The sequence below is a fragment of the Plecotus auritus genome (genome assembly GCF_963455305.1).
Source record: "Plecotus auritus genome assembly, chromosome: 7".
Taxonomy (NCBI): Eukaryota; Metazoa; Chordata; class Mammalia; order Chiroptera; family Vespertilionidae; genus Plecotus; species Plecotus auritus.
In genome coordinates this window covers 26,822,920-26,838,894 of record NC_137774.1, presented here as the reverse complement: position 1 = coordinate 26,838,894, position 15,975 = coordinate 26,822,920, and the positions used below count along the sequence as shown (strand labels likewise).

Below are 15,975 nucleotides of genomic sequence, written 5' to 3'. Positions count from 1 at the left end.
GAGCAGTTGGGAGCTTTTGTCTCCCTCCCGCTTGAGAAAGCCAGTCGTGTACTCAGTTGCCCGCCCTCTCTGTGCGTGTGCCTCGGTACCTCTGCCTTCCGCAGTTCCTCTGAGTCTCAGTGTGCTTTTCTCTTTCCTGACAGTCCAGTTTCTCCCCGTATGAGTCTGGGTCCCCAGAGTCTTGCCTGGAACTGGAGTTCAGTGCAGTCGGGAGTTTTTGTCTCCCTCCTGCTTGAGAAAGCCCACCGTGTACTCAGTTGCCAGTCCTCTCCGTGCGCACGTCTCTGTACCTCTGCCTTCTGCAGCTCTTCTGAGTCTCAGTGTGCTTTTCTCTTTCCTTCTAGTTGTAGAATTTCCACTCAGTCAGCCTTCCTGTGGTTCTGGATGATGTCCATTTTGTCTTTTAGTTGTAGTTTTGAAATTGTGCGAGGCAGCAGTTTAGGTGTTTACCTATGCCACCATCTTGGTTTCTCCTCTAACCTTGAGTTCTTTAAATCTTTAAGATGGTAATATATTCCAAACCAGGTGGTTGAAGATTAGGTGATGCAAGACAAGTATCAAGTGAAGTTCCTCATTTGAATCTTAAGTTATTAGACAGCATTATTGAAGCTTTCCACCTGGAGGGTATAATACAGCGCCTTCTGAGCCGGGGCTGCTGCTTAGCTCTGCTTTGTACTTTCCAGTCTCATTGCTTCATCTTCACATATTAGCAGGAAGGTTTATCGTTAAAGATGAGGGACTTTCTGGAGATGACCTGCCCACCCCTATAATTTAGAGAAACACTTTTCCTAGCACCTTCACAACGGTGCTTGTAAATCTTCTTGGAGGCTTGTTAAGCAGTTTGCGGTACAGTAGGTCTGGAAAGGGACTGAGATACTGAATTTTCAGCAGGTTCCCTGGTTATGCTCGATGCTTCTGGTCCACAGACTGTGCTCTGAGATGCACAGTCCTGGAGCAGTGTTTCCAGCCTCTGCTGATCATCAGGCTCACTTGGGGGGAGCTGTATGCTCTGCTTTTGCCAGAAAACATTTAGATAAGTAGATACAACCAATAAGAGTTGGTAAAGCATTTACAATTAAGCACAAATCCAAATTAAGGTGTAATTCACCATATCAATGAAGGATTTGAGGTTTTAAGAAGACTTACAATTTTTGCATACAGAATAAAATTTGCTGGCATGGGAGGCACTGAATACAAGCATTCTCAATAAGTCTGTTACATACCTCTAATGAGAGCTCACCCTGCTCTGCAAAGCACTTACTATATATCTAAACTAATCCTCATACCTGTCATCTTCTGCTGCCTTCTTCTAGGCCATGATCATTTCTCCTTTCCTGGCTCTAACTGACCTAGGTCTCCAGGTCCCTTTTGCTCCATATACTGTTTCTCCTGCTCCCCAAATCACCTGCAAACACAGTTTCATATGTCTGCCTTTTCCACCTATGCTGGTTCTCTATTGTCTACAGGATAAAGTCAAGACGCTGCAGTAGCTTGTTACAAGGGAGTGTGTGTGGATGAGGGAGCAGAAGGAGGTGTCTCTTCTTGCCTACCCACTTCCAGTGGCTCACCCAGAGTCATGGTGTGAAGGGGTGGTGATCCCTTCAGGGGTAGGGAAAGGGAGAGCCAACAGCTCTGCTGTCACCTGTCTATTGTCTTTCCTGTGCAGTCACATCAGGAACCTCTTACCAGGCTCTCATGGCATCTCTTTCTCCTTCTGTTCCCAGGTGTAACTACTATAAGCCTCCAGGATGGCCATCCAATTCCGTTCACTTTTCCCTTTGGCATTGCCTGGAATGCTAGCACTCCTTGGCTGGTGGTGGTTTTTCTCTCGTAAAAAAGAGCACGTCAGCAGCCATGACAAACGGGTGGAGGCTAGTGCTGTGGAGCTGAGGGCCGGTCCTGCCATCGAGGAACTGGCCCCTGTGGAAGATGCCTGTCGTGCAGTAGTGTCCACACCCCCCAGTGTCACACAACCAACAGAAGAGGAGCTGGCCACTGTGTACAAACCTTCCACAGAGCCCCCAGCCTTGCTGCGGTCACATCCAGCCTGTCGTAGATCAGAGTCCTCAGGCAGCCTGTCTAACACCACAGACACGAGAGTTCGACCAGGAACATGCAGAGATGATAGTGCAAGGGTGGAACCAGCCCAGACAGGTGATGAAGCCAAGCCTGTTCCTTTAGAGTGTGCCCTTGCATCCCCAAAGGCTATTCAGTTCCCCCACGAAGCCACCGAGGTGTGCAGGCACGAGGCAGGGTGGGGCCAGCAAGGTCAGTCTGCAGCTCCCACAGAGAAGCATGGCCCTGTGGAGAAGGCAAGAGAGATGGGAGCTGAAGGCACTGGCGACGCAGTGTTGGGAGAAAGTGGGCTAGAAGAAGGTGTGTTGTCCCTGGAGCGTGGCTCTGCATTACAGAGCATCAAGGCGCCCAGCATGACTCCCTTGGGAGGAGGGGGAGAGGAAAGGAAGAGCAGCCCACCTCAGGTGGAGGGGGACACAGCAGGGAAGTTGATGAGTAGCTTTAATGAATTGGCTCATGTGGAGCAGGCCAAGGATGATGAAACACTGGCACCCTGTGTCCGAGGTGGCCGAGTCTGGGATGGAAAATTGAGCAAAGAGGAGTCCTTGGATAAAAATGAGGAGACCTTGGCTAAAAATGAGGAGACCTTGGATAAAAATGAGGAGATTGAGCAAGCTGCCTACCAGATCATCTCCAAAGTGATCTTGGATGCAACTGAAGAAGTGCTGGCCACCACCATGGGCAAGATGGCAGGTTGCATGTATCAGGCCTCAGCCGGGCAGGTCCAAGGGCAGAAGGAGAAAAGGTGTGCCCCAATCTGCCAGAAAACTGCCCTCGGGCAAGATGCCTTGGAGCCCACTCAGGCCACAATGGAGGTGGCCACAGCGAAGGCAGTCTTGGACCCACTGGAGTCAGCTTTGGACCCGTTGAAGTCAGCCTTAGGCCCGTCAGATGCTGCCTTCCCCTTGCCAGGCCTGCCAGCAGAGGACCTGCCACCACCACCAAAGACCTATGTGAGCTGCCTGACCAGCCCTCTGTCCAGCCCCACCAAGGACATAAAGCCAAAGAACTCTGTGCACCACATCGCCCTGGCCCCCTGCCCACCACCAGCCGCCCCCCTCGGAGAGTCGCTGGACAACACAAGCGTCCTGGTGGAAGATGCTGGCTGTGTCACCTGCATGTCTGACAATAGCCAGGGTGTCCTTTCAGAATCCTCCTCCGGGCAGTGCTCAGATTCCGTCAGCACTTCAGGGCTCGAAGACTCTTGTACAGAGACCAACTCAAGCCCTAGGGACAAGGCTACCACCTCACCACTGCCACAAAGTACTGTGCCCTTCAGCAATGGGGTGCTGAAGGAGGAGTTGTCAGACTTGGGGACTGAGGATGGATGGACCATGGATGCGGAAGCAGATCATTCGGGAGGTAGGAGGGTCTTGGGTGTTCCTCACTCGGAGGACGGCGGGTCTCCCTTTATGTAGTAGGAAAGGCTGCCTCTCTCTCTGCTACTTCTGTGTCCCAATTGGCGTGCAGAAAGGGCACAGTGGAGAGCTGGTGGGTAACTGAAAATTTAGGCTGCCTTAAACCCAAAGCCATGGGAGTTGTAACTTGTTTTGGCAGCCAGTGACCTTCCCTAGCCCATCTGACAAAATCAGATCAAAGTTGGGTTGGGTTGACCGATTAACCTAAGTGTGCCTCTTTTTCTCTTTTAAACCCTAACCTATTAATGTTTTTTTGTTTTGTGTTTTTTTTTTTTAATGGAGAGAGGCCTCCTTGAGTACTGAGAGTAGGTGTGAGCTTTATTTTAATGGTTTATTTCCTTTTAACCATGTGCTTGTTCCCATGTCTTCACCTGCTTTCCTTCTCCAGAAGCTCTTTCCTGGTAAGTGCCCAGAGACTGGCCCCAGCTTTGCATACTTGTGGGAGGCTCGAACTCTGCTGCGTGTTGCTGTCACCCTTTGCAGAGTGCCTCAGCCATTTTCTTTCTGTGCAGCTGCAGGTCCACCCCCCGGAAAGAAGGGCACTCGGGTAATGAAGTGCCCACTGGGTTTTTCGAGTGCTGACCCCAGCGTAGACAGTTCAGACTGCTAACTTCCAGGTCAGCAGCTCCTGACCCTGTTTTTGCAGCTACCCTGGGGCATTTTCATTGATCTCTTGGGAAGAGGCATTCCCCTCCGGGTCTCTGACTGTCTTGCCCTGGAACCTTTTCCTATCATTTCACCTTGAGGCAGGTTGGGACTCTTTCTTTGGAATTCAGCACTTTGAGCAGCTCCTGGTGTGTACCACACATTACATTTTACCACCTCTAAGGTGCTATTGATTATGACACTACTGTTTTTTATGTACCTCGGAAAGAAAAAAAAAAATGCTGCCGATCATAAATATAGAAGGCCAGAGACTGTAAGATGCACTCTAACTTTTGGGATGTTAAAAGTTGTTTTTTTTTGTGTGTGTTTTTTTAAGGCATTTTAAAATGGGTGGAAAATCTTAAGAATAAAGGGGTTCCCTTTGCCTCTTGCCCCTCAGGTTAATTAACAAGCCCTCTGGCCTTGTCATGCCAATTTTAGATTGATAATAGCTATGCAGAAGGCTTCAGAGTTTAGGCCTCGTGGAAGAAGAGGCTGTGACTGAGCATGGTGATGTGTGGGGACGTTGGGGATGGTAGATAGAAGCCTGGTAGTGCCAATCACTGAGCACTCAGTTGTGCCAAGTACCAGGCTGTGTCTTACCGACCCACCTCCATTCTCATGGTAGCCCTGCCTTGTGCGTGAGAAAGCTGGAAGCTGGCCTTTGAGTGAAGCCTGCTAGAGTCCTGGCGTGGTCTGAGCCACATCTGAGTGTCATCGGGGTGGAAGGTACCATCCAGTCCTGCTGTCGGGTAGAGGCTGCGGCTGGCATTATCAGAAGGGTATGGACTGGCTGTGACCAGTTGTTCTCCGGGGAGGCCTGCATCTAATATCTGGCTCCAGGGGCCATGTGGACCTGTTGGCCCATCACCTCCCCACCTTGTGTTAAGGGAGGAGGAGGTCACTTTGATGGTGACTTAGCTGGGAGTGAATCTCCTAAGCTTTACTCCTTTGCATCCAGACAGTACATGGGATTATGCCCAGGGTCTGGAGAAACCAGTGCAAGATAACCTAATTAGTAGAATCTCAGGAGTCCTCTATTTCTGGCAATAGAGTTGTCCATATTTAAATGAGAGCCACTTAAGTGGGTTTGGCCCTCTGTTTTTCTTTGATGGTTCCTTTGGCACACTCTTGGTCAAGAGTGGAGCAGCCCAAGTCAATGCTAGGCTCCTGCTGCCCACCCTGTCCTCTTGGGAGTGAGCTTTAGCTCAGTCTTTGAACCAGGGCATTAGAGACCCGCCATGAGCTCAGAAGAGCATTCAGAGTTGCACAAGTCGGGCCTAAGCAGGGGAAAAGGAGGGCCTCATTCCTGTGTCCACTTTTGGCAGGGCCCTGATGGGGAATAATCAGACATACCAGCGACGGGGGACTTTTTCTAGCTCTACTTGGCTGAAGGCCACTGACTGTGAGCCTAGGCCAGGGGCCTTGGGACCTAGGGACCCTTGGTCTGAGGGGCTGGCATTGTCAGAAGGGTGTGGACTGGCTGTGACCAGTTAGTTTTTGGGGAGGCCTGCATCTAATATCTGGCTCCTGGAAACATGTGAACCTGTTGGCCCATCCCGCCCCCCCCCCCTCAGGACTCCCCCTTCCTGGGCCAGTGTCTTTCTTCCCAGTTCACCACTTGTCTGCTCCAGCAGCTGTGGCTGGGTGTGGCTGCCAATTAAGCAAGTTGGACTGTAAATGACAAGCTAAAATTAGGTGTATCTACACCCCCAGCCCTCCTTTCATTGGGGTTGTTCTGAGCCTTCTAGACTTCCAGTTGACAGTCACCTGCCAAGCTTGAGGAGGGGGCGGGGGATGGGGGCCTTGGGCCTCCCAGGAATGTGAGTTTGGGAGTTGTGCGTTATTAATTGCTCTGATCTGGTGTCTGGGTGTCTGTGCATGCTGTTTCCTCCCCTGCAGGCTCGGACGGGAACAGCATGGATTCAGTGGACGGCTGCTGTGGACTCAGGAAGACTGACAGTTTCCAGAATGTCCAGGCAGGCTCTAATCCTAAGAAGGTCGACCTCATAATTTGGGAGATTGAGGTGCCAAAGGTAAGGGCTGCAAGCTCAAAGTTCCCAGGTTCATTGGGCTTGGGTGTGGGGTTCAGGGGAGGGACAGTCAACCTGGAGTGGCGGCTCCCTCATGAGCCCAAGGCTGAGGGGAAAGGGAGTGCTCTACTTTACCAAGGTTCAAAGAACTTCCTGCAAAATGGAATTTCTCCAGCTGCCTTGTGAGTGTCCTATTCTTGTCCTCTTCTAACTCTAGGCCTCTAACCTCCCCTGGGTTTTTTTGTGTGTCCCGGGGCTCTGATCTGCTTGGAGATGGCAAGCAAAACCAGGTAGAGGACATGGGCCAGCAAGGAGTCCTTCACTGTGCTCTGCCCAAGCTTTCCAATGCAAAGTATTTTATAATTGAGCACAGCATAAATCCATATTTTAGAAAACTTGAGAAGTATAGAAATGTATAAAGAAAATAAAAATCAGCTCTAATCATACCCTCGAGAATGACTGGGAAGGCTTATTTCCTTCTAGTCTTGTATGTACCCTGTGGTTTTTAAACACAACTGAGATTATGTTGCTTTAATTAATGCTTTTAAATATTTAACAATTTAATTTTCCTGTGCTACTCTTTGAAAATGTAATTTTAACTGCATTATTCATTGTGTGAATGTCAATGTACTTCACTACTCCCCAATTCCTGGGTGCTTAAGTGGTTTCTAGCTTCTTGCTATTCTGACTTATAACTTATTAGCTCGGTCTTGATGTTTATCTCTGGGGCTCAGAAATAATTGGCCCACTTCATTCTCCGGGGGCATTTAGCTTCCTGCCGTGTGGAGACTTCGCTGGCTTTGAACTCGAGGTCAGGCAGGCAGCTCAGACTCATGGTACTGGCTCTCTCAGTTGTTTGCTCCCCCAGTGATCCTGATAACCACCGTGCCCTCTTCTCCTTCATTGGCTGCAAAAGGCATACCGGAGCAGCTCTGGGTGCTGAGGGACCAGGCCCCTAGTAGCTCCATGGGGGTGGGGTCGTTTGGGAGTGATTCAGAGCTTCTTATGTCATGGCTAAGTTTGGCTGCTTCTTTCTGCCTTGAACTCTGATGTGCTGGGCATTCTGTGAGCTACAGACTCTGAAGGCGCCAGCCTGCTATCAGTTGGCAGCAGGAGCCCAAAGGGTCTTTCTTAGACCTTTATTTTCAAATCGAGACTCTTTATCTTTGGTCCTGAGTAGACCTGAGGAGGTGGAAGAGTTGTAAATCCACCCTTGTGCTGAAACATGTCATAGTCTGGATCTGGGAGAAGAAAATGCTGCCTTTGCAGCTTTCTGATTCAGACCACAGTGTCGGGGATGAAACGGGAACTGCTGAGTCCTGGAGCCAGACTTGCAGTGCAGCTGATTAGTAGCTGTGTGATGTTGGGTGAGTTACTTAGCCTCTCTGGGCTTGTTTTCCTCATCTGTAAAATGGAGATTTAAAAAGGTATCCATTTCATAGGTGTTGTGAGTAAATGCAAGTGCTCAGAATAGTGCCAGGGAAAGGAGTGCTGACAAGTTAACAGATAATATGTTTGAGTTTGACCTTGTGAAAAACAAAGGTAGGTCTTTGGGAGTGGTTTTGGAGGAATTGGTTTCCCATTAACTAACTCTTTTTCTCAGCACTTAGTCGGTCGGCTAATTGGCAAGCAGGGACGGTATGTGAGTTTTTTGAAGCAAACATCTGGTGCCAAGATCTACATCTCCGCCCTGCCTTACACCCAGAATGTCCAGATCTGCCACATAGAAGGTCAGTGGGTTTCAAGCCCCTTTAGATGCCTTTCTGAGGCAAAATTTAACACCTTAAAGGCACACTTGAACTCCAGGAGAATTCCTGTGGAATGGGGTGTGGTTTTGCTCTGTTTGTCTTAACCTGCTGTGACTCCTCCTTCCTCCTTCCTCCTTCTCTTAGGCTCTCAGCATCATGTAGACAAGGCGCTGAACTTGATTGGGAAGAAGTTCAAGGAACTGAACCTCACCAATATCTACGCTCCCCCACTGCCTTCACTGGCACTGCCTTCTCTTCCAATGACTTCCTGGGTGAGCATGCTCCTGGGGGACCAGGACTTCTTGCATCCCTTTCCCCCAACAAGAAACTCCCAAGACCATGGCCAAGAGCTCATTGATGCCTCTGCCCTCTCGCTTCTAGCTTCCATTGGTCTGTTCTGCTTCTAGGCTGTGTCCTCTGGGGAAGGCTTAGGAGCTGGAGTGCTTCTTAGCCAGAGGCCTCTTAGTCCCTGATTGGAAGGACCACTCTCCCCTGGCTCTGCCACCTGGGCACCCTTTATGTTCAAGGCATTTGCCTAGAAAGGACTGTAGTCCACCCAGGAGACTAGTCAGTCCAGGCTGGTGTGGAACTCCTTGACGCTGGAGCAGTGTCTGAATGAGGCCCCTGCTGAGGGCTCAAGATGGGCTTTCCCTTAGTTAAGTCAAATCTAGTGGTGGCCCCGATGAAGGATTCCCTTCCCCATCCCGCTTCCCAGGAGGTACCTAGAGTATAAAGGAGAAGCAGTAACCCCACCAGGCCCAGGAATCCATGTGGCTCTTTGGAGGTTGCCCTGAGAGTTGGGCAAGAGAAGGAGCTGACCTCTCAGGGGTCCCTGTGTCCTGGGCAATTGCAGAATCTCTGGGACTTGTCATTCATGTCCTACAGTGTACCTCCCCCCTATTTGGGCCTCATCTTACTGAGGCTACAGTCATGTGCCACCTAGTGATAGGGATTCGTCCGAGAAAGGTGTTATTGTTGTTGGCATGGACACAGTTATAACCACACAAACCTAGATGGTACAGACTACTACACCTGGGCTGTGTGAGACACCAGCATTGTCTGTACAGTCTCTCACTGACCAGCACGTCACTATTGACGTGTGTGGCTGGACTGCATTTCACACATGAGCTCAACATGCTGCCTCAAGAAAATTGCCTGCCTGGCTTTTGTTTAGGACAGTGGACTTCTTGGTTCTATATCTTGCCCCCTCCAGAGACCCTTGTGCCTTGGGGGAAGGGATGCTGCCCTTTTTTTTCCCCGTGGATATTTGGGAGTGGGCTGAACCTCACTCCACCCTTCACTTCTGAATCAGTGTTTTCCTCAGGAGGCTTGGCCCCAGACCCACTCTTTATTTTTAGATAATTGAGTGGTTGGTGTGGCTTCCTTCCCTTGTTCTGTGGGTGGCTCAGTGGGACTGGAGGGGTGGAGGCCAGGACTCTCAGCCAAGCCTCTTGTGCCACCTGGATGGAGGATGGACAAGATGTGCTGCTGTGTCCACAGCACCAGGATGATTTCTGTAGCTTAGCATGGTTTCTGTAGCTTAGCGTCGGGAAAACTAGTATGTAAGGACAGTTCTTTCAGAGACTAGTCTTGGCCTTTTCAGGGCCTTTAAGGTGGGGCCTGGCCACAGAGCAACCCTACATTCCAAATCCCAGCGTGGGAATGAGTTGGGAGGATGTCTGTGGAGCCTAGAGAAGAGCAAACATGACTCAGACTGTTGCAGACTTTGACAGTGGACCCTTGCTGACAGAAAGGTAGAGTAGAGAGATGCTGTCAAACCATAAGCTCCTGGGGTCAGCTGCAGGCCCAGAGGAGCTAGCTGAGGGGCCTGAGGGCCTATCCACCTTGGCACCTTGCTCTCAGTGGCTGCCTCATTCCCTTTGGCCTTCCTGGGGTCTTATAGACTCAAGAATGCTGGAGGTGGGGGATGGGGAGCTCTGGCCAATGGACCTTGGTCAGGTCAGGGGGAGGCCCAGAACGACCTCCAGAGCCTGCTCCTGGGAGCCTCCCTGTCCAGCCCTGTGTGAGGTCGCCTCTAGTGGTTACTCATGGTACGGCAGGACAAGGGCCATAGTGGTGTCTAAGCACTTGCATGCTCAAGTAGTTTTCCTCGAACCCCTGCCAGCTGGGTGCCATGTGCTTTGGGTTGCTATGCTCTTTTCAAAGAGGCACCAATTCAGAGACTTGTCCTGGGACCTCAGGGCTTAACCCAAACATGAGAAGAGAAGGATTACTGAAGTGCCTGCTACCCCTCCCCTCTCCACAGCTCATGCTCCCAGATGGCATCACTGTGGAAGTGATCGTGGTCAACCAGGTCAATGCGGGGCACCTGTTTGTGCAGCAGCACACACACCCTACCTTCCATGCACTGCGCAGCCTGGACCAGCAAATGTACCTCTGCTACTCTCAGCCTGGAATCCCCACCTTGCCCACCCCGGTAGAAAGTAAGTGCTGCCCTGAAGGTCGGCAGGAGCCAGGCCAGGGAAGAGTTTTGGGGGTGGCCTCTTCTGCTCCTTGGATCCTTCATGGACCAGCATTTCTGACTTCTTGCTGTTGGCATGGAGTACTCTGGGCTCAGTTGCTTTGCTAGCACAAGCTGCTGTTTGTACTGCTGACGGAGCCAAGGTGTGGAGTGGAGTTTTTTATTTTGTTTTTATTACAATATATTTCTATTGATTTCAGAGAGGAAGGGGGAGGGAGAGAGAGATAGAAACATCAATGATGAGAGAGAACCATTGATCAGCTGCCTTCTGCACTTCCCACACTGGGGATCGAGCCCACAACTGGGGCATATGCCCTGACCGGGAATCAAACTGTGACCTCCTGGTTCGTAGGTCGATGCTCAATTACTGAGCCACACTGGCTGGACTGTATTTTACTTTTTATTCTGGTTCATCTGTGTCCATCTGAGGCTCCAGTAAGTTTCAGAGTACATGGATGTAGGTGAATGCTTTTGGTCTGGATGATTTTTGGATGGCACCCTGCTAGGCTGAATGTCCCACATCCAGGTGCTTCTGTTGGCCAGTCTTAGGCCTCTAGGGAGGCTTCAGGGACTCCTTACCATTCCGGTTCCCTGCAACTTGGAGGTGCAGGCCTCTGGGAAGGAATGTGGGCAGGTGGGTAGCATTGACTGGGCAGCCCTTGGTGCCCTGGCCTGGGCCAGGCTTGCCCACACCTCTCTCCTTCCCTGCAGTAACAGTCATCTGTGCAGCCCCTGGTGCGGATGGTGCTTGGTGGCGAGCCCAAGTGGTGGCCTCCTACGAGGAGACAAACGAAGTCGAGATTCGCTATGTGGACTACGGGGGATATAAGAGAGTGAAAGTAGACGTGCTCCGGCAAATCCGGTGAGTCCAGGCTCCTCGCACAGGCACACACCCTGCTTAGGAGGGGACGGATTTCTGTTGGTTGGCTCAGTTCTTCTAAGCCTGGGACACGGGTTAATTCTTCCTGCTACCTGCTCTGCTTTAGCAGTCTGATATAAACAAACTCCATTGCTCACCTCAGCCAAACTAAACCAGATAGGCCTATCTTAGAAGAATTCCCCTGAGTATCATATGGCAAAAGCAAAGCAGGCTTTTTTTTTAGGAGTTTGATGCAAGAAGACCCTCTGAGGTCAGGCTTGTGGCAAAACTGGCAGCCTGCCTTCAGGTGTATGGGGGCTGAGCCCATCATGGGTATCTGTTGCCCATCATGAGTATCTGCTCTGCTTCACCCTGGGCGGCTGGACTCATGGCACTAACAGAAGATAACTACCAGCCTGGAGTGGAGTCGGCCTTCAGGGACATGGTCAACGTGTTCCTTTCTTGTTGCTCTAGGTCTGACTTTGTGACCCTGCCTTTCCAGGGAGCAGAAGTCCTTCTGGATAGCGTGATGCCCCTGTCAGGTAACAGGTGTGGGCTTCTGGCAGGGGGTGTGTGTGTGGCGGGGTGGGGGGCAGTTGAGAGTAGGTCTTTTTCTTTGAGAGCCTAATTTTCACCTGGAGGGCTTATGCTAACATGGATTGCTGGCACTGTCAGTTTCTGATTGATTGATAGCTTTGGGCCGAGACTTCAGAACTTGTATTTCTAAATTCTCAGGTGAGGCTAATACTGCTGGTCCATGGACCACCCTTCCAGGTCCACTGCTCTAGACTTTACCTAGGCCTCCAACTTAGGCTTCTGCTGCAGGTGCCTTCCAGATGTAGTCCAGACCCAGAGTCCTAGCATCTGAGGTTGAGGGCAGGCAGTGAGGCCATCGGCACTCCTCAGCTGGGCCTCAGCTCGGCACTGTGGGGATCACACTACCACACACCTGTCCACTGTGGTGTCTTAGACTGATCACATTGCCTGAGGGAAGGGGACTGGCAGTGTGATCCTGGACAAGTTACTTAGCCTCAATTCCTACCCGCGCCCCGCCCCCCCCCCCCCCCCCCACTGGAAAATGGGGCTTTACCTGTTTTTCAGAGTGGCCAAGGAAATTACATGAGCCTAGAAACTGAGATGTGGACTCTGGTCAGGTAGCAGCTACTTAAGACCAGGAGTTTTATATTTACTAGTCCCTTGATTTCATGCTCCTCCCTCCCAGGTTTGCCCCATCTAATCTTGTTCTTGTATAAAGCAATGAAATGCTTTAGAAGCACTACAGTCTGGCTGTGGTCTTGTTGGCTAGAATGCTGGGCAGGGTCTTCAGTTTTTTTAAAAAAAATATATTTTATTGATTTTTTACAGAGAGGAAGGGAGAGGAATAGAGAGTTACAAACATCGATGAGAGAGAAACATTGATCAGCTGCCTCCTGCACACCTCCCAGTGGGGATGTGCCTGCAACCAAGGTACATGCCCTTGACCGGAATCAAACCTGGGACCTTTCAGTCTGCAGGCCGATGCTCTATCCACTGAGCCAAACCAGTCAGGGCTAGGGTCTTCAATTTTATTTCTCTTTATTACTTTGCCCATGCCCCAGCCTTCTTCTCCATTTCTATCCGTCTCAGGACTTATCCAGGCCCAGCTGAAAGGCTCCCTCCTCCATAAGATATTCACAGACCTTCGTAAACCTGCCTCTCACTTCCTTACCATCTCTTGCCTTGGGTGTGTTCTTGCATGTAACTTCTATAATCTGAGGAAGAAAGCTGCCTCAGTGCCCTGCCTGCTGTTCTATAGTTACTGCCCGTATTGGGCTGTGTGGCCACTGCCTGGGTTTGAATTCCACCTGCACCACTCTCAGAGCTGGTTGAACTTCTGCCTTTGTCTTCCATGTTCCCACCTATAAAGTAGGGTAGCACCTGCCATCTTGTAAGATGTTAACTGATTCAGTGGAAGAACGTATCCAACATGCTCAGCCCGGTCAGCCCCCAGATAAGCAGTGGTGATGATGTTTCCATTGAAGGCAGAGTTTCTGTCCATCTGGTCCTCTGTATGTGGGTAGCACATAGCAGGGACCCTGAGTGTGTGTAGAGACCTGGGCTTTCTTGACACTGGTGGCTCTCTCAGGTGAAGTTCTCAGGCTCCGTGGCAGTATGTGAGGCCTTTTACTTGGAACACACCTAGAAGTGTGTAGGTGACAAGAGCACCTGGCCTCAGTGAGCGTCTAAATCAGCCGTGGGCAAACTACGGCCCGCGGGCCGGATCCGGCTGTTCTATCCGGTTCTCTTGCTCTCCCCATCCGCTCCTTTACTTTGAATTTATATTAGTTCACACAAACACTCCATCCATGCTTTTGTTCCGGCCCTCCGGTCCAGTTTAAGAACCCATTGTGGCCCTCGAGTGAAAAAGTTTGCCCACCCCTGGTCTAAATGCTGCTTTTCCTTCTCCTAAAGACGATGAGCACTTCTCACCCGAGGCAGATGCAGCTGTGAGCGAGATGACTGGAAACACAGCACTGCTGGCTCAGGTGTGTGGCTGGTGCGGGGGGCGGGGCGGGGGGGGGGCAGGCTGCACAGGCTTTGTCTGAGGAACCTCCCAGCTTCTGCAGGGCCCACCGGCCTCACTCATCCAGCATCTGGGCCTCTTGGGAGCCGACCTTTCAATTGCCTGCCTTCCTGTGGTTCCTGCCTTGAGCTGGCTAACTGTCTTCACAGAGAGGCACATGGGGTCACTTCTAAACAGACTTGTTTTTCTGTTTGTTTTCAGGTGACAAATTACAGTCCGACTGGCATTCCTTTGATCCAGCTGTGGAGCGTGGTAGGAGATGAAGTAAGTTCTGTCCTATTTCCCTGCGTTACTGGCCAGCAGTGATGATCAATGTGGAGCTAATCAGAGGATGTCACTACAGACCAGGGTCTCCCAGGGGCATTTAGCGATGTCTGGAGACCTTTGTGGTTGACACATTTGGGAGTGGGTAAAGGGCAGGGATGCTGCTAAACATTTTACAGTGCACAGGCGAGCTCTCACAACAGAGAATTATTTGGCCCAAAATGTCGGTGGGCCTTGCTGGACCTTCTGTCCATCGCGTTTTCCTCTCCTCCATCGCATGGTATTAAAGCTTAGATTTCTCAAGGCATTGGAAAGTCTGTCCTCATGCCAGTATAATATGGAATTAAATGTCCCTGTTGGCCCAGAAAATGAGTCACACCCCCACCGCCATTACTAGTGCACCTGTTGCCTACGGTGGCCGCCTGGACCTATAAGAGGGAGCATCGTGCTGGCTTGAGACATGGCCCCTGGGTGCTGTGGGAAGAGATTTCAAGGAGACTTTCTTTTCTAGGTGGTGTTGATAAACCGGTCGCTGGTGGAGCGAGGACTTGCTCAGTGGGTAGACAGCTACTACACAAGCCTCTGACCCCTGCCACAGCCGCTCGAGTCTTTTTTGCACTGTTGAAATTGGGCTTGACACTCAAGGCAAAGACTTTACATCAGAATAACAAATGTTGTCTTCCTCAGAAAGTCCTTTTTTTTTCTCTTTAAAAAAATATTATAGTCATGTTGAGAAAGGTGTTTTGTCTCTGAGACAAGGAAGGAGCTGTGGGTTCTTTTTAAAGCCATAGGATGGTGTTTAACAAGCCAGTCGGGTTAACCTGGTTCTAAGCTGTTAAAAAAAATGTGGAAGAAAAACTGTCTCAACCAGTTGTCCCATTCTCCCCCTCTCCCCCATTCTTCTCCTCTTCCTTCCCACTCTCCCTCACCCCCAAGCCAAACTGATTGGAGCAGACAGGCCAAGGGATGTGTTGCTTGTTTGAGAGGGTTTCTTTTGCTTCAAAATCTTTCTTCAGAGAGCAGGACATGAACTAATTGGTATTGATTATTTGTACAGCTGACATAAATGAATTTATGATGTTAACCCAGTTTTTATAAATTCACTTACGTGTCTAAGAAGGCAGACTTTTTAATGCATATGTAAATACAAAGCAATCAGACCTCTCTCTGGCCTTGGTCCGTGGGAGAAGGGAAGTGTTTGTTACCTGGCCAAGCCTGGTTGTGATTTGTAACCATTTTCTATTTGTGCAAACAATGTAAATATGTGTTTAAAAATGTAATATTTTATACAAGATACACTGGAGAACAAAGGGAACTCAAGGTTTTTCCACTTCCGCAGTCCAGCTTCCCATTAGCTCCTCCGCTGGGGCTCCCGTGGTGCCCCGAATACTGAAACAGGGTGACGGTATGATACAGATTGTGATCCCAGGATTTTTTTTTTTTTCTGTACAAATTTGTTAAAAAAAAAAAAAAAAGCAGCTCATTGAATTACCTTGCAGTGGTGTGTTTGATTCTTTTTTAAACTGTTCTCCCGCGTTGTGCAATTTTAAATAAGTAACTTAAGCTTATATAAATCTTGAATTGTATACCCTAGAGCTTTGAGTTCATTTGTTTCATGGTGAAAAGGGTTGGGGAGTAAAAAGGGTGGTTGTAGGGTGGTTGGGCTGGAGAGCTATGGCTCTTTGGAGACAGGTTAGCCAGAAATTTCCGCCTGGCCTTTTCCCCTCCGTGCCCCACAAGGTGGCAGCAAGCGTCCTCTGGCTTCCCCAGTGAGTAGCTCAAACAGCCAAGCTTGAATTTAAAGTGCTGGTTTCCAGAATTCTTTGGTTATGCTTTTTTTTTCTTCTTTTGTTAATCCACACCAGAGGATACTTTTTCCATTGCCTT

The 15,975-nt window shown here is 50.1% G+C and overlaps 1 protein-coding gene across 4 annotated transcripts in view; it reads left to right on the top strand.

Moving 5' to 3' along the window:
• Nucleotides 1–15,674, top strand: part of AKAP1 (A-kinase anchoring protein 1) — a 33,467-nt gene extending 17,793 nt beyond the window's left edge. For all 4 annotated transcript variants that reach the window (XM_080681031.1, XM_080681030.1, XM_080681029.1 and 1 more), the window contains exons 2-11: nucleotides 1,725–3,438; nucleotides 6,042–6,175; nucleotides 7,776–7,902; nucleotides 8,065–8,192; nucleotides 10,187–10,364; nucleotides 11,114–11,264; nucleotides 11,736–11,803; nucleotides 13,713–13,786; nucleotides 14,026–14,088; nucleotides 14,600–15,674. In XM_080681031.1, coding sequence (XP_080537157.1) covers nucleotides 1,749–3,438; nucleotides 6,042–6,175; nucleotides 7,776–7,902; nucleotides 8,065–8,192; nucleotides 10,187–10,364; nucleotides 11,114–11,264; nucleotides 11,736–11,803; nucleotides 13,713–13,786; nucleotides 14,026–14,088; nucleotides 14,600–14,674 — 2,688 coding nt within the window. In that variant the 5' untranslated portion in view covers nucleotides 1,725–1,748 and the 3' untranslated portion in view covers nucleotides 14,675–15,674. The remainder of the gene's footprint in view (nucleotides 1–1,724; nucleotides 3,439–6,041; nucleotides 6,176–7,775; nucleotides 7,903–8,064; nucleotides 8,193–10,186; nucleotides 10,365–11,113; nucleotides 11,265–11,735; nucleotides 11,804–13,712; nucleotides 13,787–14,025; nucleotides 14,089–14,599) is intronic.
• Nucleotides 15,675–15,975: the final 301 nt, after the last annotated feature.